At 47.2% G+C, this 26,220-nt stretch overlaps 2 protein-coding genes across 4 annotated transcripts; both read left to right on the top strand.

Moving 5' to 3' along the window:
* The first annotated feature begins 9,868 nt into the window (after window positions 1-9,868).
* Window positions 9,869-16,317, top strand: ANKRD65 (ankyrin repeat domain 65). 3 transcript variants are annotated; one of them, XM_074975273.1, is made up of 5 exons: window positions 9,869-10,008; window positions 10,104-10,327; window positions 11,247-11,478; window positions 11,587-12,136; window positions 13,654-16,316. In XM_074975273.1, exons 2-5 carry the CDS (start codon window positions 10,321-10,323, stop codon window positions 14,104-14,106), a joined length of 1,242 nt encoding a protein of 413 aa, XP_074831374.1. In that variant the 5' UTR covers window positions 9,869-10,008; window positions 10,104-10,320; the 3' UTR covers window positions 14,107-16,316. The 3 variants fall into 3 exon arrangements, with proteins under 3 accessions (XP_074831374.1, XP_074831376.1, XP_074831375.1); XM_074975275.1 differs by having other exon boundaries at window positions 9,911-10,327; window positions 11,210-11,478; window positions 13,654-16,317; XM_074975274.1 differs by lacking the exons at window positions 9,869-10,008; window positions 10,104-10,327 and having other exon boundaries at window positions 10,355-11,478; window positions 13,654-16,317.
* A 3,745-nt stretch (window positions 16,318-20,062) lies between these two features.
* MRPL20 (mitochondrial ribosomal protein L20) lies at window positions 20,063-25,106 on the top strand. Its single transcript, XM_074975276.1, has 4 exons — window positions 20,063-20,223; window positions 22,180-22,290; window positions 22,622-22,699; window positions 24,606-25,106. Exons 1-4 carry the CDS (start codon window positions 20,137-20,139, stop codon window positions 24,777-24,779), a joined length of 450 nt encoding a protein of 149 aa, XP_074831377.1. The 5' UTR covers window positions 20,063-20,136; the 3' UTR covers window positions 24,780-25,106.
* Window positions 25,107-26,220: the final 1,114 nt, after the last annotated feature.

Here is a 26,220-nt window from a genome sequence, read left to right as displayed (position 1 = left end):
CTAGGAGTGGAAATCCGGGAGGGCCCCGACGTTTGGGAGGACGGGCAATGACAGATGGTCCCAGTTCAGCGTCTCCCCCGACGCCACACCCTCTCCCTAGCCCTGGTGCCCCCAGACACAGGGCTTCACCAGCGGCGCTGGGCACGCGCATGCCTCACCTTGGGCAATCGCCACCAGCAGCTCCTTCTCCGCCGGGCGCAGCTCCCCTCTCCTGGGGGGCACCATGGAGCCTCCTCCTCACCCCGCACACGCGGGGGTCGGAGGCAGCACGGCACGTTGGACCCAGCGCAGCACCCCCGCCTGCCCGCTACCTCCCCCTGCCCCTCGGAGCAGCTGTGGGTGAGGGCCCAACCATTCCCCCTCACCGCGCACGGTTGATTTCCCAGCACCAACGGCCCACGCTGCGTTCTGCAGCTGGGGCGCTAACGTGTGCGTGGCTGCTGCATGCTGGCGGGTCCTCCTGCGGCCAGGCAGCCCCGAGAGTCAGGGCGGCGGGGACCCTCTGGCCCACGGCTCAGAAAATGGCAAGGCGGAGCTGCCGGAGGGTAGCTTTTTCGAAGGGCGGGTGCAGAGCTCCGTCCTGGATTTCAGGTGCCTGAGTGACACTCGGGACCGCTATGGTAGCACTACACCCCTGCTCAGAGTTGGGTGAGCCCTGGTGTATGGGCTCCCCCCGAAACCACCCCTGACACAGAGGCCTCCAGCAGCTGGGCTAACCCTGCACCACTTCCACTGGCACCTTAGGCAAAAGAGACCTGAGGACAGAGTGGATGCAGTGTGTGGGTGCAGACCAGAGGGTGAAGCATGGTTGGGATGCTCTCAGGGTCCAGCTATCCTGTGCCCCTGCAAAGCCCAAGAAGGGCCTTTGAAGCAGTAATGCACTTTAGGGAAGTCCTCAGGGGTGCCCTAATGGATGGCACAGGCCCCACATCCCCTGAATAGGGAAGGCTCCCTCTGTCTCTGCACCGGCACAGGGATTATCTGCCCCCAAATTCCTTCTTAAACCTCGCGTGATCAGCCCTCTGGTGGGGACATGGTGCAAAGTGGAATAATGATTGACGGGCGAGCCGAGTCGGCTAGCTTCCAGAGTTCAATGGCCTTGTGAAAGGATCAAGAGCGGGTGGCCCAGATACCAGGACCAGTGCAACCAACCCTGCCCAACCTGAGCCTAAGGTCAGAGCCACTAACTAGCCCCAACCCTAGCCCTGGGCCAGCAACACCAACCAAATCTAACCCGAAGCCCGGAGAACCAATTGGCTCTGACCCTAACCCTAGCCTGGGGTCGCCGGCTGAAACCACCCCTAACCCTACCACAGGCCACCTACCAGCCTCACCCCTAACCCCACTGAACCCACCCCAACGCCTACCCCATACAGAAATAAGCAATCCTGTTATAAGCACTTTGACCCTAGTACAGCTGCCCCCACACTCCGAGGTTGCACCGCTTCTAAACCAATACAACTCAAATGGGGCCAAAACCGCATGTAGACCAAAGTGACACAGGCCTGCTCCACTTACACTTCGCCCTTACGTAGCACTTTTCATCCAGCGATCCTTATCCCCGTTGTGGAGATGTGGGAAAAGGAGACAGAGGACAGAGACTTGCATAGGGTCTCAGAGCCAGTTAACGGCAGACCCCCAGATCTCCCACCCCAGTGCTCTCACCACTGGATCACACTGCCTGCTCTAAGATGACGATGATCGTTTAGCCACAAATCCTAATGAGATAAGGGCGGGCACAGTGTGCACTGGAAATAATAGTTCCATCAGTCACTGACAGAGAAGGCATCCCGTCTCCGGTCTTGAAACCGGAATATTAGGGGGACGGGAAAGAAGTGCAAAAGAGAGGAAGACAACGAGGCTCTAAAGAGGAGGAGAAAGGCTGTTGAAGCAAGACAGCTGCTAGCCGGGTGCCTCCTGGGGGGATCAGGCTTTTGCAAATGTCTGATTGCTTTAAGCTGAAGACCAAGCCCCTTTCCTAGAAATTCTGAGGAGCTGAACGAGCTAAAAGATGTGAAAGTTGGGAGGGGCAATCGTCACCCTGAAGCTCCTGCGTGTGACCACTGGTGGGCAGCGTCGAAACACAATTAGCGAGAGGAAAGAGCACACAAATCCAAAGTCACCTCCAAACGAAACTCGCCCCCCTGCAAGGGGCCAGCGCGCTGGTTAAGTCCCACAGCACATCTAGGCAGTACAGCTGAGTGGCGCACAAGGAGGGCGCGAGCCCACTCGCCACTGAGCTGGTTAAGGGTGCTATGCATCATCAAGACGCATCCTTTCCGGGATCAATAGCTTTGGGAAGAGAAAACAGATGAGGACGGTGAGATTAAAAGCTGGACGCTTGCCTGCGAACAATTAGCAATGAAGCACCATGGAGCATCTTACCCATCCAAGAGAGAGACCAGTCTCAAAGCACATCCACCATCATTGCTCATTAGAGATAGCCAGCCCCTCCTGTGGCTGCCCTTTCCATGGATTAATTTCTTCCCCTGCCTGGGCCGTGGCAGACCCATCTGGCCTCTTTGCTCGAGTGCTCCAGGAGGCTAACTCTGTAAAACAGCTGTCAGCTTCTAACCCAGTTCCCTTCATTATCACCGGCTTTCTGCAAAGGAAAATCAAATGTGCCTGAGATTCTCATGCACAGCAGAGTGAAGCAAAGGAGAGACACATGAGAGCTGAGTTACCCCAGAGGTCGGAGTATGGGACCGTGAGCCAGGATTTCTCTAACCCCAGCTCTGATGCTTGCAGGGCCCCAGGCAAGCTACTGTTATTTATACTGTGGTAGGGTATACTCAGGACTCCAGGGAGGGCCCCACTGTGCTAGGTACGGCACGGACTCCCAATGAAAAGGCAGCTAGTCCCTGCCCCAAGAAGCGCCTTGCGGAGGCGACATGCCAAAAGAGAGCTCGGCATGTTCAGCAGGGTGATTTAAAGAGCTCCTTGTATCCAGCTGGAACCCAGAGCGCTCTATAGATGGGAATTTCCTCACTCACCCCAGCCAAGCAGCCACAGCTGGGCTGTGATGCACAGCAGTTGCTGAGGAGGTATTAATGGACATTTATGCAGATCTGCTCTATAGGAGCGGCAGTGTTGGCCTCTCTCCCTTTGATTCTTGGAGAAGATCACCACAGATCCATCTGAACCAAGCTACTCCAGGCTACCAACGACTAGCTGTTTGGTTTGTCTTTCTAATGAACCCAGTTTCACAGGGTTATCAAAATACTTCCGGCCCAGGGGCCATGCCCGATTCCCCTTACCAGTGCTTTATCACCCCCCTGCAAAACCCAAACATGGGGGAGGGGGCATTCTGCCCATCCTTAGACCACGTCTAATTAGGGCCCTGGCTTTGCCCCATTGACTTTGCAAACATACAGGGTGGAAATATATTTCTGGTTGCCAGGCTACTCAGTTGAAAACAGAACTAAACCTGCTCCTCTCCGTCACATGCTCAGAGCCGACCATGGCCACTGTTGTCAATGCACCAGGTTTACAAAACACTGGGCCCACTCCTCCCGTTCTGGTGTAAATCAGGAGCAACTCCACTGAAGTCCATGGAGTTACAATGAGATAAACAAAAGGGGAATTGGGGCCTGTCTGTGCCTTCTATTCCATTCCCTGGCTCCTTCCTTCTCCCTCCTGTGGATGAATTGGAGTAAACTTGTTGACAGCTCATCAGTGCAACTTGAAGCATTTGCTTGTCTCCCCCATCCTCACTGGAGCTGCTCATTCTCCCGGCCCTCCAGTACTTCACTATGGTATTCCCATTCATGCTACCAATCTTCACTCCAAGTGCCTCACCTTGTCTCCAGCCCTGATGAAATACACCAGTGACACTCGGTGAAAGTTCATCCCAATTCCTTCCATCAATAAATACATTTAAAGAATAATAAAGGGAAATAAATATTCATGGAGACACAGAGTCCACACATCAGGATGGCGGCTGCAGCGGGCCGTTGCAATGAGATTAATGTGTGTAGGTTTCAGTTCCTGTTTTTACCGGTCAAAAAGCTTTCCCTGTGTGTCTGGAGTCCTCTCTGCCCGACAGAAAGGCACGCTGTGTCTGAATATCTTCAGAGCAAAGTGCCCAAGTCATCAGCAAGGCAAAGGCACCGCAAGGCGACAATCCGTTGGGAAGAAAGGGCAAAAGAAGCTCAAAGTAGTCATGGGCCTGAACTGAGCAAAGGGAGCTTCAGGACTGAATGCCAAGGGAAAGTTCCCTAGCAGCAAGTGTGATGTATACCTCCACGCTGCACATCTGTTTCAACCCCAGAGGAATGAAGTTTCGGGATAATGACGCCGAGCGATGATGGTGGGGATTGGGAGTTTGTACGGAGACGGGGCCCAACCCCATAATACACTGATCGTGCAAAGCATGCACTGGGATCGCTTCCACCCAGTTCTGGAATGCAGCCACCTCTCGGGCACAACACAGCAGCTGCTTGTCAGCACAGGGCAACACTTCTCAACAGCTCAGGGCAGGAAGTGAAGAGAGGGCTACATCCTCGGTCTGTGCACATCAGGGTGGTGCTAGTGGGACATGCTGACTATGGATTTAGCCCATTGGATTCAGCTGAAACTGCCCAGGACTGCAAGCAGGCAGAACGTAATTATCCTATTGGGATATGCCAGGGCACAGGAGCTAGTCCCCACTCTCTGGGGTAAAACGACTGGATCCTTGGTCACCAGGAGCAGTCAGGACCTTGACTTTATGGCTCATCTGAAAGGTAAATGGCCTAATAGGTCTTTGCCACCGCTAATAGCCAAGGATTCAGTCCTGCAGCCCTTCCTCAGTTCTTGCACTCAGTCAAGCCAATGAGAGTTTCATCTGAGAGAGGACTGCAGGACTGGCCCCTACAAAGATCCTGTCATGTTACGGGACCTGAGACTCCACGCCCCTTTCTGTTTTCATTCCCAGTTGTGCAAAGTGGGTGTACACTCCTGCCCTGGGTGCGAGTGAAGAAGTCTGATTTCTTCCTTGCACTCCCTTTGCACAGGTGTCAGTGACAGCAAAGGGGCCCATTGTGAGAGGCTAGGGAAGATGCATGATAGGCTCTAAGCTGCAGCGAACAAAGAAGAAAGTGTACATTGGCTGAATTTCAGCAATTGGCATCCCTGCGCTGAGCCAACCGCAGTAATTCGCAGCGTGTGGTGGAACGTAGAACAGGCATGCCCGCTGCTGGTATGCAAACATAAACCCACACTTTGGCTCAATTTCCACCAGCATCATTATGTTGATCACGTGCTCCCCAGCCCTATGGAGGTTGCTTGGTCAGGGCTGCTGGAATGTGATTTTCAAATCCCTGGAAATTTGGATTGAAGAGGCACCTGAATGACTGGACACGTCTCAGAACCATTAAAATAGCGTGGGTCTGCAAAGCTGGACCACAAATCAGTGTTGACAACTCTCACGATTTTATTGCAAATCTCATGATACTTGACATTTTTCTTCAATTGCCAGCTCCTGGAGTCAAGTGATTTCATGAGAATCTCAGCTTTCATTTTAAAAAAGTAAATTTCTAGCCCCACGTGATGGAGAACAAAGCTTGAAAACGTGGCCCAAAGTGCAATTTAAGGCTCAAGAACTAGAAAGCTAAGAAGAAGAACCCCAAATCTCAGATTGTTAATTCAATCTCATGATTAATTGGGGCCCTGACTCATGATTTTCAAATGTTTGTGGTTGGCAAGACTGAAATACTAGGTCAGCCTGTGCTGTGATACTTCTTGTCCCAGATGGAACCAGGAAGTACAAATGTGTGGGAGAAAACAAGGTGAACATAACGCCTCAGTTTGAGTTTTGGGCAATGTTCTCATTTTATTTCTCAGCCATTTCCACTATTCATATCAGACACCTGGGTCAAACGGCAATGCCTTTACACCGCTACCAGCTAGGGCCCTGATCCTGTAAACTGTAGGAGCGTGCCAGTCAATCTGTCTGTTTTTATTTTGGCTTCTACAACATTTGCAGTCCCAAAACAGCAGAGTTTAGGGCTTCCCCTTTTCCGCCTTTCTGCTGGCTTTTATTTTATCTGTCCCAGCAGCCCCTAAACTTGGTGAACTGTCAGGAGTAGGAAAAACAGGACAAAAAGTGAGTTTATTTTTCTTGTAGATTTCATCCAACTGCAGCGACTGCTTTGCTCTCAGATGGGCACTGTGGGCCAGATCCTCAGCAGGTGTAAATCAACATAGCTCCACTTCAGTGGCATCTGGTTTACACCAGCTTCAAATCTGTCCTTTGGGATCCAATGAAACTGGCATTGCAAATACATTTTATATATTAAAAATGCAGCATTAAAAAACAGCCCACATTAATACCCTTCTGAGTAACATTGATTTTGTTTCAAAGGTAGACACATTATTGAACTATGTTCCCAGCTAACTATCGGTTAGCATTTCAAATAAGTCCTGGTGAATTGCATTTGTGTTTCCTAAAGGTTTCAGGTTTCCTAGCTGACAAGGGCAATCATTGATGTAGATAAACTGTCCCAGAATAAATTAATGGAAACACATTCGAAGACTGATAGATTCCATCTAACTTATTAGCATTCTTAGGATATTTTAATGTAGATAGGCGGCTTTGACCTTGGCCAATGTAGTATAATACTAATATGTAATTCCACCACCATTAAGTAAATAAATAAATAAACAAACCCAGCGCACCTGCATCCAGTGACTGCAAATAGCAAAGAAAAGAGAGGCTGAACATTTCTTGCTTGATCGATTGTGACAGGAAGGTTTATTTCACAACAGTCAGCTGACATTCATGCTCTTAATGCTCTTTTTATTATGATGATAACTAGAAGGATGCTGTCAAGAGAAATGTCATCTGCTTTAAAATTGCAGTCCTTGCCTGTTACTAAGAATACCTGCAGTTATAAAAGCGGATTTTTAAAAATCTCATGGATGTTTCACCATTTATGTTGGTTGTTTGCTTTTTTCATCTCATTCACCTTGGGGGATTAGGGTCAGATTTTGCACATGATGAACTGGAGCAGCGACGAACTCCAGTGCATGTGCACAAACCCCTGTACTGAAGTATGTTCACATTTGAAGTACCTGACTCTGAAGACTGACTGGTCAGTTTCACTTTTGTTGCTAGTCAGTCTGTTGCCGGCACAGAGTGCCCAAGGCAAGCAACAGTAGGGGTTCGTTGCCCGGTATGCGTCACCCAATAATCACAACGGGGGGGAGAAGCAGAGAGTTTATTTGCAGCTGCAAACAGGCCCAGGGAGACACAGCTGTCTCAAATCCTGCAGCCCCGACTGCAGATTACATCATACAATTTATACCTTTTTTCCCAACTTAGCTACAGAAGCATGTACAACCAATTACCTGTTGCCCTGTACAATAATACAGCCAAAGCAGCCAATTAGATGTTTCCTCATTAGCATTACGTAAGCCCTGCCTTATTTGGTTGTATCCGTTCCTGTGTTGCAGAAAGCTAGTGCAAAACATTCCTTTCTTATCTATATGCTTACCCTGGCCGGAGCTGTCTGAAGGCTGTCTCTGAGAGCATGCTGTCTGCTCTAAACTGTTTTTGCAGCTTTCTGTCTTTGTTTTTATACTAGCTTCCTCATAGTCTGGCAGGATTACAGAAAGTTCACGGAATGGGGAGGCTTTGGTTTGTCTGGGCCTAGCGCAGGGGGGCTTCCTCAGCACTCGTGGCCTTCCACCCTCCCAAGTTACCTAGTATGATGCCCAGTGTCACCAACAAGTCTGGGAAAGGTCCGGTGTCTTTCTCTGTGTTTGTGTGGCCCCTAGCCTAGGGGAGCTTGGAGCCTGCATGGACCCTGGGTTCTGTTGCCCTACAATTGATAAACAATATTAATAATGAGGTTGTTGTGTTTGGTTTCCTAAAAATGCAAGAGGACGTTTAGGGTCCGATTCTCTGCTGCCAGGAAGAGGTTGCCAGTAATGAGAACACACTATAACTGTGATTAGTATTTAATAATGGACATAACACTTTTTGCAAGTATCACAGTATTGAACACAGTGTAATAACCAGTCCAATATGTCCCAGCAAATCAGTGAAATTGAATCCCATAAATTAAGCCCGCTTACCAGCCACACCTATAATATTGGGCACCCGCATGTGCTGGCCTTGTTTATTGGGAGCTGTTCGCTTTCTAATGCATAGCACAGTCTTCTTTGGCTCTAGAAAGCATATCAGCTCAACCTGTGATCTCAGTTACATGAGCATAAATCCAGAGCAACTTCAGTGCATCCAGTGGAGTTATTCCAGATTTCCCTCAATGTAAATGAAAGCAGAATTGAGCCCATAGGGAGCTGGGAGCAGATTGTATTTTTCAAATTGAATTCGGATTGGAAAACAATATGGGTTCAAATGAATCATCTAGACATCAAAATAGCTTTGCAAACCCCAAAAAACAGCATGAGAGGTTCACAGCACCTCCAATTCCTCTAGCTTTCCCCAGCCCTGGTAAGAACCTCTTAGTAAGTGGGAGAGAAGTCTTGCTAAGTACTACCTGTGGAAGATTCTCCTGCCAGGAGATATTAGATGCTGTAGCTGGTGCAGTAAACATGAACTTCTCTCACCGACCCCAGAGCCACCCAGAGCACTACTGGTGAGAGGACAATTTCTCAAATGTCTTTATAGCTACAGCACCACCTTGTGGGTTCTTACAGCTCCTGCCTTTGGTTTTGGTTTATTCACAGCCTTCTCTCCCTGCCAGTGAGACATTCTGGGGGATGTGACCCACATTCCCAAACTCCCTCAACCACTGAAAACATGGGGATGGCTTATCATGGACACAAAGGCCCCTTTACACACCTCTGACAGAGTCAACTACATGCACTCCCACTGAAAGGTCCCTTTACACAACCAGAACAGTGGAAGGGGCCTTACCGCAAATAATAGGAAGGAAGGCTGGACACAGAGGACCAACCCCATCTTTTATGTGCCATCTACCATCTGGGGAGAATTAGCAAGTGATCATTTATTACACTAAAGTCTTTCTAGTGGTGGATGGACCTCAAAAGCTTTGTTTGTACAATCACCCCAAATAAATGGATGCTCATCAGAACCTCTCGGCTTGCACTCTGCTGGCCTGGGCTCCCCCTGCAGTTACCCGGATACAGGATTCTTCTTCCTGTGCTCGAGGCAAACTTTTGTAGTAGAATTGCTGTGAGCTGCTAAACAATCGCCATATTCCACCCCAGCTCTGGCTTATTTCAGTGGTGGGCAAAGTGATGAATGAAAACAGGGCCTGATTTTCCAAGGTGCTAGGTACCCACAATTCCAGGTGGGAGATGCAGGTGTACCTGAAAATCAGACCCATAGTTTATAGGATATTTTGTCCAGGATCCTTCAGAACCAACGGCGCCTGAAAGGCAAGATATCCTCTCATTCTTCTTGTGCCCCATAGAAGCAAGAGTTAATGCTTCAGGAGAGCACTTCACGGAGCGAAGCACTCGCACCCTGACCCTGCCTGGAAGATCAAAAGCTGTGCCAATGCCTAGTAAAAGCAGGTTATCCTGTAACACAAGGCGCCTCAGAGAGCAGGAACATGTTGGTGCTTGTCAGAAGGTCTGCACTTTATTAAGAGTAGCACAGAATTTACTTTGTTTAACTGTTCTGGGCAGACCTGAAGCTCTAGTGAATGTCACTCCAGTCCACAACAGCCACAATCACTTTCCAAAGCTCTGAGCAGCTGACCCCCAGCTAGCTGATGGACTGGATCTGTAGTTGTCTTTGCCTGGAGAGTGTCTTACTAAAGACTGGAGGAGGCGAGGGAGTGGTGCTGTGTGACGCTGCTGACCCGGTGTCTCTCATTGTCTAGTGGAATGTTGGCAGCAGTGCTGAAAGAAGTTACAGGCGTGCAGGGAAACAGACATTATCCTATTAACCATTAGCAACCAGGTCCTCCTCCCACATCCATTTAGTCACTGAGTAAACAGCACGGAGCACAGTACTAGATGCAGAAAGCCACGAGGACAATGCGCTTTTCAGGCCCTACATGCTTCACTGGACATTAACGGGACACTCTCAAGGTCAGAGGGACTGACACGTTTCACTTGCATTGATTTTTATCTCATACTGGTCTGTGTGATACCTTATATGCAGGGGCTTTATTTTCCCCCAACAGCTTCACTACTTGGTCGAATTTTGCTTTTTGAATTAACGCCAGTGGGCCGGCACCGAGGAACAACCCAGCGATAACCAAAGCTTGCAAAGGCTGCCACGCCAGAAGCGACCCTGCAATAACAAACCAGCGTGTGAAGCCTCACACTGAGCAACAACCCTACCATAACAAGCTGCCGCGCCCGCCGGAGCCACCTTACACACGTGTCTGTGGCAGGACAATGATTGGTAAGGAAAATTGCTGTCCTTTCCGTCTAAAAAGGGGTTGGCTCTGAGAGACAAGAACTAGCTTTATTTGTTTATTTTTCATGATGGGAACTATCGCAACGGTGACTGTGTGGTTTTGAGGATGTGGTTGCTGTGAAACTCCAGAAATTCTCCATGTACGTCTCTTGAATCTCTGTATGGAAGAGCCCCACCTCCAAAAACAGAGAGCTGAGCCCCACAGAGGAACAAGGGGTTCGTTATTTGATCAGCCTCATTTTGAGTCAGGGCAAGTTGAGCTCTTAAAATGCTGTTTTGTACACCTGAGCTTGGCTGGCCATGCATCTGAATACCCTCCCATTTGCTTATTATTAATGGGCAGTGGAACTAAGTGGTGAAATGCCTATACTCCTTCAACCCCCTAACATGATTAGATACAGGTTCATGAAACATTAACCCTTTGCACGGGGACAGTGGAAACCGACAGCATCGTGGCCACAGTGAATTTCAGAGCCTGGGTCAACTGACTGGAGCTGGTGGGGCTCAAGCTACAGGGCTAAAAATAGCAGTGTTGATGCTCTCGCTCGGGCTGGAGCCCGGGATCTGAAACCTTGTGAGTGGGGAAGGGTCTCAGGGCCCACGCTCCGGCCCGACTGAGAACATCTACTCTGCTGTTTTTAGCCACGTAGCCCCAGTCAGTTGACCCAGGCTCTGAGACTCACTGCTATGGGGTTTTTTGCAGTGTAGACATACCCATGGAGAGCAACAAAAGCCAACAGACAGCATGGGCTTTGGGTTACTATTAGATTGAAAGCTATGGCGTAGAGGGTCCACAGCCTCGTTTTATTTGCCATAGTCCCCCCTGCAGTGATGGTGGGGGGTGTAGTTAATGGAACTAATATTCAGCAGATTGTTTGTTGCTTGTTGAAAAAAACAAAATGAGGAATGAGAGCAGAGGCCGAGCTCCTGAGGAGGTGGATGGAGCTGAGTGAGGAGATGACCCTGGAAGGAGAGTCGATGGGGAACAGCTCTGAATCTGGCATTCAGCTCATGGAGAATAACTCACCGTCTGCCCCTGTGCACCGGGGCTGGAGAGAGCTTCACCTGGCAGCTTGGGACGGCAACACCCACGTGATGAAGCAGCTACTGCGGCAGGGGGCAGTGATAGAGAGCAGGTGAGCCCCCTTGAGCCGGCTGCTCCCACTCTACCCCAGCTCTGTCTCGCTCATTCGCTCTCCGTCCTGAAAGAAACACCCTGAGGTTTCATTTTTGTGCCCACACAGGGACGAGAATGGATGGACGCCCTTACACAGCGCCACGCTGAAGGGGTCCATCATGCTGGTGAAGTTCCTGGTGCAGCGTGGAGCCGTGGTCCATGCCACAGACAGAGCACACTACACCCCGCTGCACCATGCCTCTTGGAGCGGCCATACCCAAGTGGCTGAGTTTCTCCTGGCTCGGGGATCCCCAGCATCAGCCGTGACTAAAGGGGGCCTCACCCCACTTCACTGTGCAGCAGCCAGCGGCCACACCCTCATCGTGCAGTTGCTCCTACAGCAAGGCACAGATCCTGCCAGCGGGGACAACAACCGGTGGACAGCACTGCACTGGGCGACTGTGAACAGCCAGCTGCATATCATGGACTTGCTGCTTTGCCAGGGTCTCTCCCCGGATCTGGGCAGTAACGGAGGCATCACAGCACTGCACATCGCGGCAGAGACGGGAAGAAGTGACGCTCTAAGATTCTTGCTAGCCAAGAGTGCCAACATCAATGCTCAAGATGGGCTGGGGAGAACAGCACTTGCCATTGCATCTGATAATGGCAATCGAGAGGTAGGCCCCTAATATCCATTCTTCTTAATGCATGGAATTCTGCAATATGCTCATGGCAATGGTTCATTATCAGTTGATTAGGGTCAGCAAGGTGGGAGAGATGGCCACTGAACTCTATCAATAATAATATGAATATGAATATTTAGCTCTTACATAGCACTTTTCATCCATAGATTTCAAAACACATTACAAAGAGGTCTGTATCATTATCCCCATTTTACAGATGGGGAAACTGAGGCACAGCGGGGGAAAGTGACCTGCCCAGGGTCTCCCCACAGGTCAGTGGCAGAGCTGGGAATAGAAGACAGGTCTCCTGAGTCCCAGTCCAGTGCTCACTTGGGACAATCCGAGATGACCAAAGATGCTGACTCAGACCCAGCCGTTTGGCCGTGAATGTTATGTCTGGGTTATCAACACACACAGCTTTCTCTCTTGATTGTCCTCTGGGGTTCCAAAGTGCCACAAAGTGGAAAGATATGCCTGAGTAGCTGCAGCTAGCTCCATTGACTGGTTGCTCCTATTGACCTATGTGATCGCTGACACAACAGCACAATGGGCTTGGCTTCTCTGTGCATGTTTAGGGAAAAGATACATCAGAAAAACGTAAAGGACTCGACTTCCTAACAGCACCTTGGCTGAAGACAGATCATATTCTGGTGATGGGATTCGATATCTTGGGTGCCATTTGTAGTGTGTACAGGTGTACTCACTGCACAGTAGCCTTTCCTAAGGAGGGACAGTAAATCAGCTGGGAATTCCCCCTGCCCTCCCCCACCCCCAGCTATCAGAACACGGGGGAGAATTCAATGAGTGACTTTAAAATAGGAGGATGAAATGGAAGAATTAAAAGGCAAATGCAAAGATAAAATGCAAATGAAACTTGTAAACCAAAACCAGAATGTCATGGCACACTCGAGGAATTATTTTGGGGGAGTTCTGTGGCCTGTGTTATACAGGAGGTCAGCCTAGATGATCACAATGGTTCCTTCTGGCCATGGGATCTATAAATCTATGACATTTATATTCACCAAGAAAAATAAATCCACTAGACTATGCCTCGCTGAGAATACTTTAAAAAGAAGCAGGAAGCTGCATTTACTGCTAAAAACACGTATTCACTAAAACTGAAATCCTGGCCCTACCGAAGTCCTCAGAAGGAGTTTCCAGTTTCTTGTCCCATGCCAAGACTTGAAGAGCAAAAAGTAATACTCATTTTAAGGCCTTGGTCCTGCAGTGAGCTCTGTATTGGCACATGGGTCTCTGAGACTGCAAATGGCCACTGAAATTGCTGTAGATTGCGCAGTGTGGGCCCACTCCTACAAGATGCCGACCCACTCCTAAGAGGTGCTGAGTGCCCTCAACTTCTGCGGACTTGGAAATGAAAATAGCCGATCACAAGAGGTGCTCATGGTTTTGCAGGTTTGGGACCAATATTCCTACGCATTGCAAGAAGGTGGAACGCATGCCCATTCGTGTGCATGGGGCCACGCAACTGAACTCCCTTTTGCTTTTCCCAGATTACAGGACTGTTGCTGGAAAGCAAAGCTGACGTGAACATGAAGGACCGCTACGGCTGCACGGCACTCCACAAGGCAGCAGCTGCGGGACACTTGGCCCTCGTCCACCTGCTGGTTGAGAAAGGAGCTGTCGCCAACATTAGAGACTGTCTGAATCTGACTCCGCTTCACAGAGCTGCCTGTTGTGGGCACAGCGAGGTAGTCAGTTACCTTCTGGACCATGGAGCTGAGATCAATGCAGCCGGCTGGCTAAACAAAACCCCACTACACCTGGCTGTGGAAAAAAATCACTTCCTTTTAATGGAGCTGCTGCTGGGGAAGGGGGCAAGTCTGTCCCTCAGGACTCGCTGGCATGAAACGGTACAGGATCTAGCGTCCGGCAGGCTCCTTCCTGGGGGCACTCCGTCCACTTCCCAGGAGAAGATGACAAGCTGCAATCCGGACCTGAACTAGATCCCAACTCAAGAACAGTCAACTGGACCTGAGAGGCATGAGAACAACTTTGTCCTTCAGTTTACTCTGCTGCCACCTTGTGAAGAAGGATCAGACTTCTCATCATTCCAGTATTAACCGATAAAGGGCCTGATTCCCATTTACATTGTTCTTGCAGAGTAACGGAACCTTAAAGGGGGTATAAATACCCATTGTATACCCATTGTAAGGCCCCTTTATACCGCTAGAGTGGTATCATAGGGCCTTAGTATAAATAAGAATAGGGCTCTCACTATTTAAAAGGTTCTGTCTTTAGCGGTGTGCTGCTGTAATACATATTTACTAGGGATGTGATTAAACCATCTTTGGGGATTCATTAGATACCAGATAATGTAGCCAATGGATACTAGGTGAATCCTAAAGCCTCAGGGAGGTGGGGTGGGAGGTGCCCAAAGCAGAAGATGGGGCCCTGGAAAGGGTGGTCGGAGCAATGAAGCAGCAGAGGACAAGGTAAAGGAGATTGGCAGAAGATAGGCCAGGCGGTGAGAAGAAGCAAGACCACACTTAAAATGGCCGCCGTCATCACATGGTGGTAGCCATTTGAAGTGCCTGAAATTCACTTACGATTTAGCTTGGGACAGGGCCGCCCGAGGGTTGGTCAAGTGGGGCAATTTGCCCCAGGCCCCGCAGACAGGGTGGGGGCAATTTCGGCGGCGGGTCTTTCAGTTCCTCTCTTCCTCGTCAGTGGCACTTTGGCGGCAGCTCAGTCGCTCTGCTTCAGTCTTCTGCGGCAATTCGCTGGCGGGTCCTCCTGTCCTCCTCTTTCTTTGGCAGCATGACTTGGGTTTTTCTTTTTTTTTTCTTCGCCACTTGGGGTGGCAAAACTAACTTTTTTTTATGGAAGGGGCCTCCGAAATTGCTTTTCCCCAGGCCCCCTGAATCCTCTGGGCGGCACTGGCTTGGGACGCAGAAGAAGGGCAAAATGGCCAGATCTGTGCTATTTACAATCATCCTATCTCTAGAATACACCTGTGAACATTAGAATAATCCAATGCTGATGTCTTCTTATATTCTGCCAGTGGACATTTAATAAACCTGTATGCTGATAAAGAACCACTGAATCAACTGATAAATTACCAGCTCTTGTGGCATAGGAAGCACTGAATCAGCAAAGCTGTCATCTAGGCAATAACTGCACCTGCTGCCTCCATATAGGGCAGGATTCCAAATGCACGCAGGGTGTAATTTGTTTCCAAGTGGAAAAATAGCTCCAACCTGCAAAATGCTCCCAAGTAGTCACTTCCATGCCTGCAGCCAAAATCAAACATGTACATTTTGAAGGACGGTTGAAGACATGTAATAAAACTATGTCAACAGAAGTTAAATGAAAATTAGAATTTGATCTTGGTTAGAGCTGGATGGATAATATTTGTCAAGTAATGGCACTATTCATGATTCCGTGTTTTGCATTACTCAACTTTACAGCTGGTTGAATGCAATATTTGATGAATAATACATGATCTGGCCAATATTTTACTTGATGAATCGTATTATTCAGTATTTGAACAGCTCTCTTTTCAGTCTATAAACCCCTCTGTGGACATTAACTCATGTTACAATAATAATTTGCACTTCTATGGCTCCTTCTAACCAATCGTCTCAAAGCACTTTGTTATTTTTTACTATTATTCATTTACGTAGCTCTTTCCAAGCACAGACTAAGACATATTCCCTAGCATTAGATTGTATATAGTCTTAGGCTCTGTCCCTTTAGCTGGATTCACACGGGCAGATCCCTGCACCCACGCAGGACCCCCAAAAGTCAGTGGGATTCTGCACTGGTGCAGGGGTCCCACGCACAAAGCAGTTTGTAGGGCCTAGAATAGACATGACAAAGCATGGACCAACAGTTCAGATGAGGAGAGATTGCTGGCATGTGAACACCTTTAGACGGTGTATACTAGCAGGGTGCAGCAATCACAACAAAATTCTGTCGGGTCACCTACGTCCTTCCTACAGGCTCTTCTAGTGTAATAATCTCAGCAAAGAGAGCTTGGTCTTACATTGCCAGAAACCAAACAGAGGCATGTCCCCCAGTCTGGGCGACTACAGTCAGCACTGTAGGTGACTGGGGGTTGCAACAAGGTAGCTTCCCAACCATGGAGTAGGGATTCCTGCCTTCCTTCTATGCAACATGCCTGATTTACAGAATCCAATACTGCCTCATTATCTTCCCCTCTGCAGGGAGAGAGGGACGCTAAACTGGCGATAACCCCTGCTGGCCAATGATCAGGTAGGAAGTCTGCACAGTCATGAAAGGTTTCAGCTATGAAAAATTTGTGCCTCCCAGATTGATTTTTCATTCATTTGCTTGTACCTTATTCACCACTGTGACACTGTCTCGCTGTGCCCAGAATCATAAGCCACTGTGTTACTCATCTGCCTCAGCAAGGGAGAGTTTTGCTGGAGCTTAAACTGTGTATTAGCTCCCAGCCACACCGGTCTGTCTGCCTCACCAGCAAACTCCTCGAGACTCTGCCAGTCTTCACCTTGCCTTGCAAGTAACATTCAGTCAACCCCAGTTCCCAAACCCCCTGGAAGACCATTCCTCTGCAGCATTCACCTCCTGTCACCAGATGCCCACAGAAATACCAAGTCCACTGTCTTGAAAAAACAGAATACATCCCAGCCTGTTGGCTCATCCGAGACTGCACGCCACACTTTAATAAAACAGCACTGAGATGACTTTATGGTAAAACTAAAATTAGTTTATTATTAAAGAGCAGAGATTTACGTGATACTGAGCAGAGATAATAGAAACAGAAAGTGGCTACAAATAAAACAAAAGAAAACACGCTTTCTAGAGTCTTAAACTTAACAGTCTCAGGGAATTTCTCACCTACAGTCAGTTCTCAGCATCCTCAACCCACCTGGTTGGGGAACCATCTTTCACAGATTCCAAGAGTGCTGGCCCCTTTTGTGCCTTAAAGTCATGGATAACCGAGAAGTCCCTTTGACTGCCTTTTACAGTCAGAAAACCTTTGAAATGTATTCTTTGAAAAATAAACCCAGGCAAAATTCTTCTCCCCTGCTCATAGGTGCTGACTCCGTGGGTGCTCCGGGGTTGGAGTACCCACTGGGGAAAAATGTTGGGTGCTGAGCACCCACCAGCAGCCCCCCTCCAGTGCCTCCCACCCACCGGCGGGTCCCATGGACCAGAGCTTCCGCCTTCCGCGAATAGCTGTTTCGCGGCATGCAGGAAGCTGGGGGGAGGGGGAAGGAGCGAGTATGCAGTGTGCTCGGAGGAGGGGGCGGAACTGGGCGGGAAGGGTGGAGGTAGAGTGGGAAGAGGCAGGGTGGGGTTTTGGGGGAAGGGGTGGAGTGGGGGTGAGACCTGGGGTGGAGCACTTTGAAAAGTCGGCGCCTGTGTTTCCTCTGGTTGCAGGCGCCAAGCCCCTTCTTCCTCCTCTGGTCAATTCGCTTTCTCGTTTGCCTTGATCACTTTGTTTACCTTAGATGTACATGGACTTTTATTGTCCTTTTCTTGTAAACAGGCCATGTGGTTTTCTCATCTGCCTGTTAGCCTGATCCATGCAGAGACGTAACCCACGTTCCTTTGTTTATCAACTGCCTCCACAACATCTTTTAAGAACACATTTCCAGCATACGTACATATCTGTTTATACGCAACCCATACCCACATCACACAATGATATTCATGACCAGCATGTCACCATTTTTCATGATACCTCACAAGAACTGTTTGGCTAAATATTCTGACAAGAGCGTGTTGGGCGTAGTGAGTTTGTCAGATCTGCTGGGATTTATGGTTACATAACAGTGCACCCTTTGCCAGTTGGCATAAAAGAGCCCTTAGGGGCACAACTACGTATGAAATCTGAACAAATGACAGAATTGGAATAACTTCACCACTGAAATGCAACCACGCTTGGGGTAATGACTGCACAAATGGCACACAACACGCTACACAACTGTGTATGTATGTGCAGACAGGTGGAGAAATTTTGGCTGACACCAGGGCAAAAGTCTCATCTGATGTAGCCCCTATTTTAATATTACCAAACATCTTATCTGCAATTTATATCTATGGTATACTGTATATCAATATAGGTTAGATATACATAACATTAAACTATATCTACATATATCACCCAAAAATACTAAGTTAAAAGAATAATATTAAGGTTGCACAGTCAAAAGTTAGGAAATGCCAGAATTAAGGCTGCCGGTGTAACCTTAATTCAGCCCCCTTGTGCATATGCATTATGGTCTTCAATTACACTACCACTTACTGTTTTTTCCACAAGACCACTGCCTCATTCAGTGCACAGAATGGATGGTGCTCACTTAGTGAGCAGCTATTTAATATTTTGTTTTCTCCACATTTTTCAGTGGGTGACTCCAGGCCTTTACTGCACACTATTCAAACCCTGCCCTGAAGCAGAATTATTAATTTCCTCGTGGGCTTTTCTATGGTACTGTTGTGATAACTGGGCATACAACTTTACCCTAATTGTGAGCTCAACTGTGAAAAGTGAATTAAAGTTCAGAAAGTGTCACAATAACTTATAAAAACAAATGTTGATGGGAAAAGGTGCAAAAGATATCTGTGTACCAGTGCCCCTGAATCTTGTTTAAGACTAAAAAGAAAAGGAGGACTTGTGGCACCTTAGAGACTAACCAATTTATTTGAGCATAAGCTTTCGTGAGCTACAGCTCATTTCATCGGATGCATTGGTTAGTCTCTAAGGTGCCACAAGTACTCCTTTTCTTTTTGCGAATACAGACTAACACGGCTGCTACTCTGAAACCTTGTTTAAGACTGTTTAACATCGGATAGTGATTTGGTCATCTTAACACCTTCAACTCTTTGGGTCCATTTAGTCCCTCTAAATTAATACAATAGCATCACCATAGCACCTGAGTGCTTTACAAACATTTATTTCCACAACACTCCTGTGAGATGAGGGCATGCTGTTATCTTCATTTTACAGATGGGGAACTAAGGCACAAAGAGATTAAGGTCCAAGTATCTACTAATTTTGGGTGCCTGGCTATTTGAGACACCTGGGACCTGATATTCCAGAATACTTAGCATTATGCAGTACTTTATGTGTTCAAAGCACAGCTCCCATTGATTTCAGCTGCAGCTGGGAGAGCAGATTCGGGGAACAGCAAATGGCTCATTATTGGCTCAAAGGCCTTATTTCAAGTTCCGGCTCCAGAGCATGAGGACACTGGAGCATCCAAAAGAAAAGTTTGTGGGAAAGTTTTTTCCTCCTTCTCACAAACAGCTGAACTCTTTTGGCTCAATTTTTTTTTTTTTTTTAAATTCATCTTGAGGAGACACCCGGCAGGGAAAGCGTCAGTTCCACCAGCTAAAGTTTGGCAAAGTTATAAACACTGAAAGTCTCAGTGTGAGATGGGCTGGGTACCCATAACAGGCAGCCCTCCCAGCCCCACTGGTTGCTAGGTCTATCTAGCCCGCAGGCCATCTGCACAGCTGTTCAGACAGTGCAAATAACTGGCTTTCCTGGGGGGGGGGGGGGAGTCTCATGTGCCCAGATATACGTTTCTCCCCAATCTCTGCAACTGTTGCTCTTCCCCTCCAAAAAATATCTGGGCAGCTGTGACCTCCTGCCCCGGAGGGGGGGGGGGCTGAAACAATTTATGGGGGGGGGGGAAGCTGAGAGCGATTGAACCAAACTGTAAAGCCTGTATGTATGATAGAAACCACTTCAAGACAGGGGTGCTTCAGCACCCCCAGGGGCAGCAGCTATGCTCCTGCCCCCCAAAAGTAAGTGCATGGGAATCCAAGCCAAGCCAAGCCAAGCCCAGCCCAGCCCGAGCTGCTGAGTCCCCCCCCCTTGCTATAGCTGGGGCTGGCCCCGCCCCCTTCGCCCAGCAGCGCCGCGTCCCAATCACCCTCCCGCGGCGGCGCCGCAGCCCCGCCCCCCCCGGCGCTCCCCGGGCCTGCGCACGTGCCCCGGGCCCCGCCGCTCGCTCGCTGCTCGGCCGGGCGCAGGGGCGATGGTTTTCCTGAGCGCGCCCTGCTGGCTGCGGAGCCGCCTGACCGACCGCTTCTGGAGGGTGCAGGCGGTGCTCAAGCATGCGCGAGTGAGTGAGTCCAGCCCCGGTTCCCGGCCCCGGCCAGGCCTCTGCCCCGGGCCTCTTTCCTCCCCAGCCCCGCTCGCGGCTTCGGCGCCTGCCTGGCCTGGCCTCGCCGCCTTTTGCGCATCTGCCGGGAGCCAGGCGCTTTCTCCTGCGCTGTCCCCGCCTCGCACCCAGAGCCCGCCGCTCCTAGCCCGGCCGCGAACCCGCAGGGGGTGGGGGTGTCCCCCAAGGAGCAGAAGGGGTGTGTGTGTGTGGGGGGTGTCGTGTCCCCCAAGGAGCAGAAGGGGTGTGTGTGTGGGGGGGGGTGTGTGTCGTGTCCCCCAAGGAGCAGAAGGGGTGTGTGTGGGGGGGGGTGTCGTGTCCCCCAAGGAGCAGAAGGGGTGTGTGTGTGTGGGGGGGGTGTCGTGTCCCCCAAGGAGCAGAAGGGGTGTGTGTGGGGGGGGGGTGTCGTGTCCCGTCCCCCAAGGAGCAGAAGGGGTGTGTGTGGGGGGGGGGTGTCGTGTCCCCCAAGGCGCAGAAGGGGTGTATGTGTGGGGGGGGTGTCGTGTCCCCCAAGGAGCAGAAGGGGTGTGTGTGTGGGGGGGGTGTCGTGTCCCCCAAGGAGCAGAAGGGGTGTGTTTGTCCCTTTCTTTTTGTTAGTTGCTTCCTCCCACACCCCATCCACTTACAGTCTTGTCCTTCGTCTGGGCCTGAAGGTGACACTCATGTTCCTCTCTTGAGTTGCCCAGTGCATGGTGGGGGGAATGGCAGAGAACACAGATAAAGGTTTCACTCTGGTCTCCCCCAGAGGCTGTGCTCTTTTCCATAATAGAGCCAGAAGTTCACACCCTTTGTTTTTTTTATACAGAAGAGAGGCACGATGTTCTGGCGTAAAGGAAAATAGCTGACTTATTGGCTGTCCATGGTTGCCGTATAAATGGGATTAGATGGTTACCTGAGCCTTGCTTGCACATATAAGGTTAAAGGGACAGCATGAACTTAAATTTGGTCCCCAGAAATATAAATACTGTAGAAACAAGTTTTGATAAAGCCTTAACCAAACATTCCCTCAGTGTTTGAAGCCCAGACACTGCAGCAGGAACAATCTGAAAATGACACTTGAGTATAAACAATGAAACTGGCTGAATTGACTTAAATTTGAACTGATCAAAATGCAAAAAGTAAAGAGCATTAACAATGACAAGTAAATGTATATTTGTAGATCTTCAGGTGTTCTTAGAACAGGTGAAGATACTACTTTACAATATGACTTAAGTGGACAGTCTCTCTTAAGCTATTGCATATAGGGTTAAAAAGGAATTTTCTGTAAGGGCATATTGTCAGCAGCTTTGGTGATATAATCAGCTGCTATAGCATTGAGCAGGGCATTGCCTACAATTAAATGGGCATATCCTACACTTTTGGGTCCCAGTCTAGCCATATATCATGAGTACCCTGTGGGGACACTTGTTGGAGAGCAGACTAATTGCATGGTGCACTTGCCCAGTGTTAATTTTCCATATGTGCAACTGTGGTGGTTTCCACAGATACTATATGATCATCAGTGGTACACGAAGTGGCTCAAGCTATGAGACGTTACTAAGGATAGGGATTCCCAATTGATTTCCCGCTTTTTGCATACAGGCAGCCCCTTCTGTTTTTTAAGAGTTGGAAAGTTAGTGTGAGTTTGGCCCACTGTTAGAATCTGGGATTGAAAACTAAAACTGATTCTGTGCTCTGTCCAGCCAGTGAGAAACTGTAGTCTTTCTCAGGTTACTTAATCTTTCAGTTACTATTTCCCCATTTGTAAAATGAGATAATTGGCTGAGACTTAACTAATGTTTGTAAAGTGCTTTGAGATCCTCTTAATGAAAGGCTCTATAGAAATGCAAAGTGATATCTTCTATATTCATATTATTGAAAGGCTTTACAGCCTTATAAAGTTAATAACTGAACTGGAACATCTTGTTTTTGCCTTAGCATTTTCGTGGAAGGAAGAACCGCTGCTATAGATTGGCTGTACGAAGTGTTCGGAGAGCTTTTGTGAAGTCTACAAAGGCCAGAAGAGAAAAGAAGAAATTCATGAGAGCGGTAAAAAACAAACCAAAATGATAGATGTAAACAGTGAAATTGGAAGAGACTAGAGTCATTTTTATATAGCTATTTTCCTACTCGGGGTATCCCAAAATGCTTTACAAACTGGTGTTGAAAGAGTAGTTTTCCAAGTTCAAGGCAAGTGCAATAGCCCCTGTTGGCTTTGTAGTAGCTCATGTTGCATCAGAATTTTAGCATTGAAGAAATGTTGGTCAGGACACATTGTATTTATTGAATCTGAGCACATCCATATGTCTAATTCTTTACCAAAAGAAAGCATCAACTAGAATATTTGTATTTTTATATTTAAATCGTTGTGTTTTTTAAGCTCTGGATTACAAGGATTGAAGCAGCTTCTCTTGAACATGGTTTGAAATATCCAGCTTTCATAGGCAATCTGCTTAAGGTAGGTGTGTTGCTTGAAGAAGAATTGCACTGAAATGGTGACATGTTGTCCAAAATTCTCATTGGTCTTTCAATCAGTCATTCCATAAAACACCCAGAAAACCTTCCAGCTCTGCTGATGAGTGATAAATATGAAATTTCTTGTCTATGGTTTTTCTTGCTTACTGCAATAATGTAGTCCTGTTTTATACTTGTATCTATTTGTGCTACAAGTGACCTTCTTTTATCTTGGCAGCATAAGAGCTCAACATAAGACTCATAACACATTCCTACCTCTTCACTATAGATTTATGTGATCAGAAGAACTTGTTTTCATTTATTCTTTAAAGGGACAGTGTCAATTTACATTGTTTGTTGTAAATGTTGTTACCTATGCTACTTCAGGTCCTCAGAGTAATAGCTGCCTTTTTAGATATCAAGATATTTTAAAAATAAAACCTTGAATTATTAAAAGTGAGTGTAAAAATCCAAATTACTTTTCACTAATTAAACTGGTGCATTTCAGTCAGCTTGGACAACAAAAATAAATGCAGTCAGTTTCGCTGCTACATTCTTAGCACTTCAGTGCTCTTAAAACATACAGCGGGATTTGTTTCAAAGCTTCACATTAGAATTGGAAAAATTTGTTGGTCTTAGATTTAGCTCGTTTCTCCAAACTTTTAACCTGAGCAAAATTTAAGATGGCAGTGTGCTTTAAACACTGTTAGTCGTCCGTCCGTCCATCGTCCCACCCCCCCCCAATTAAGGCTGTAGAACAGCTGGATGGAAAATTAAACCAGTAGCTTATTTGATCAACTAATTAAATCAGATTTATTCTAAAGTTATCAAACTGTTAAAGTGCTTCTATTGTTTTCTATTGTAACTCTTGGTAACTAATGGAATAAAGTACTCTGCATAGAAGTTCCATCAAACTCAGACAAAGGAACAGGTATTTCAGAGAAAGTCAGTGTCCCTTGCATCTTAGAATTGTCCATCAGGGAGGTCCTTAGTTTCATTTTGCAAAAGAAGCAGACCTGGTTTCTATAATCTTTTGACATTTTAGATCATCCACTCATTGCCCTATGTAGTCTATAAAGGGACCGATCCTGAGGTCCTTCCATTTTGAGACCCTTTTAAGGGCCAGATCCTGAGTTCAGCATCCACCACTCCTGTGGAAGTCCATGGGAATTGTTGATGTGCAGCACTTCATGGGATTGGGCCCTGAAACTCAAACTTGGCTTTTTATTTAAAGGTGAAAATAAATGGATGGGCTGAGAATATTTCTGGATGTTATTGCATAATCTGAAATACTATGTAGGGATGGTTAAGGAACAGGACTAGGAACTGAGAGCCAAGTTCTGTTGCCACCTCTGAAATGGACAACTTGTGTGACTCTGGCCAAGTCAATTTCTGTGTATCCATTTCCTCACCTCTAGAATGGATAGACTACGTTACAAAGGAGCACTGAGAAACTTGGATGGAAGTCACTATAAAAGTGCAAAACATTATTTCAATAAGAATTCCCATCCCTTTGGAACATATTTATCTTGTTTTCTGGAATTTGAAAACTAGAGCATCCAAGATCAGGCACTTACTATGTAGACTTCCATAAAGGAAGAGACTCCCCACTGTAGCTTCTGGAATTTGTTCAAAAGGGGTTTTAGAAAACCCATGGTTATCTGTTTTGTATCGTATTGCTATTGTTGAATTGTATGACGCTTTCCCCTTGGGATATTCACAAAAATTAGATGTGTATCTTGTGAGGTTTTCGCAGGTGGTAAAATCAGATGTTCGTTTGCCTAAAATATCCATTAAATAGTAGCATTTTAATGAAACGTGTATATAATAATGCACTTAAGAACTTAACAATGAACATTTGTAAAAGGATAATTACTATGCTCTTCATTGACCATCCTTCTTGCATTTAGTGCCAGGTGGAGCTGAACAGGAAAATGCTTGCTGATCTGGCTATTTATGAGCCAAAGACATTCAAGTCCCTAGCTGCCTTAGCCCAAAGGAGGAGACAAGAAGGCTTCCTTGATGCCCTTGGAGATGGAAAAGAACCAGAAGGAATATTTTCACGAATTGTACACCATTATTGAAGTGACAGGCATAATCTGCAATTGTAGCTGCCTATTCTAAGCAGAGACTTGTATTTCAAAGTAAGTTTGCACCCCAGAGAACAAAAAAGGTCATATCTATGAAACAAAATCCTCTAAAATCAATCTAGCAAGAGAGAAGGAAGACTTAGACAACTAGCTTGTAAACTCATGAGGACGGTTCTTTTTCCTTAGTGGTTTTGGTTAAAGTTGCAATCTAAGCTTAACAGGGATAAACCCTACTGTGCAGAAGTCACTCTATGTCAAAATGTTGTGTAAACATTTTTGTTCTGTAACAATCTAATAAAGGTTTTTTATGTATTATGAAAATATCTGAATAGTCACTTCTGGTGTCACAGTACAATAACATACATTTTTAAATGCTTCCTGAAATGTTGACAACTATCCCACATTGATGTTTTTCTACTTGCATCTATGTGGCACTCAGTGTTAATGAGGTTATATTGCAAAGCTATGGCTTAAATATATGACGCATAAGATGACTTTGGAAGTACCTGCCAAAAAGCAGAAAAAAGGAAAATCTTAAAGGCTTAGTAAGGCGTGTGCTGCAGCTAGTAGAGTTCTACTAAAATAAGTAGTCAGTCCATGAGATAAGCATGTGACGGCATCTTTAAAAAAAAAAAAGAAAGAAAAAGAAAAGCTAGTGAAATCACCAGAAATTCAGAAGTTGTTACGAGTATAAACCATGCCTTCTCAAGTATTGTGCCATCTAGCTTCATGCCACTAAATGTGGAGTATCTAGCTTTTCTTTAAACTAGAATATGTAAAAGAGTGCAGCACAGCTAAAGTATATTCAAGTGTAGCGGTCAGTCTTTCAAATTAGTTTAAAAATTAAACAGGCCAGTCTAGTAAGGAAAGCTTACATGTGATGTGTTGCCTAAAACCTATCCACAGAGTTGCTAATTTCTCACTGGTTCAATCTATACAACACTTGTATTGGAGTCAGGGGAACCTGAGATTAAGCCCATATCTACACTACAACTGTGCTACTGTAGCATAGACCCTTCCTACATTGATGGGAGGGTTTTTTCCTCATCTATGTAGTTATTCCACTCTTCAGGAGTGGTAACTAGGTGGATGGAGGAATTCTTCCATCAACCCTGCTGTAATCTACACTTGAGGTTAGGTGGACCTAAGTAAATTGCTCAAGGTGTGAATTTTTTCACAGCCCTGAGTGATATACCTAACTTGATATAATTGTTTAGTGTAGAGCAGGCCTTGGTGTTAAAAGCTGTAGTGCGATTGGGACCTCTGGCTGTGTAAAGGCTTTAAAACTCTGAAACCTCCAAGGCACTGGTCTTCAGGGGAGCACCACCATACTATAAATGACCTAGCTAAAGCTGAAGCAAATGGAAGCTTACACTCAGATATATCTTCCAGTGAAATCTGTGTGCTGGAGTCTGTTCAAGGCAGATGCTGGTGC

Source organism: Natator depressus, chromosome 18 (genome assembly GCF_965152275.1).
Source record: "Natator depressus isolate rNatDep1 chromosome 18, rNatDep2.hap1, whole genome shotgun sequence".
Lineage (NCBI taxonomy): Eukaryota > Metazoa > Chordata > Testudines > Cheloniidae > Natator > Natator depressus.
This window is presented reverse-complemented; position numbering and strand designations above follow the sequence as displayed.

What these genes read in the sequence shown, in the direction of transcription:
- ANKRD65 (XM_074975273.1), top strand. An exon ending in GGGGCAGTGATAGAGAGCAG is followed by an intron (nt 11,479 to 11,586) that starts GTGAGCCCCCTT and finishes GTGCCCACACAG; the next exon opens with GGACGAGAATGGATGGACGC. An exon ending in CTGATAATGGCAATCGAGAG is followed by an intron (nt 12,137 to 13,653) that starts GTAGGCCCCTAA and finishes TGCTTTTCCCAG; the next exon opens with ATTACAGGACTGTTGCTGGA.
- MRPL20 (XM_074975276.1), top strand. Translation starts at nt 20,137, where the DNA reads ATGGTTTTCCTGAGCGCGCCCTGCTGGCTGCGGAGCCGCCTGACCGAC. An exon ending in CGGTGCTCAAGCATGCGCGA is followed by an intron (nt 20,224 to 22,179) that starts GTGAGTGAGTCC and finishes TTTTTGCCTTAG; the next exon opens with CATTTTCGTGGAAGGAAGAA. An exon ending in AGAAGAAATTCATGAGAGCG is followed by an intron (nt 22,291 to 22,621) that starts GTAAAAAACAAA and finishes GTGTTTTTTAAG; the next exon opens with CTCTGGATTACAAGGATTGA.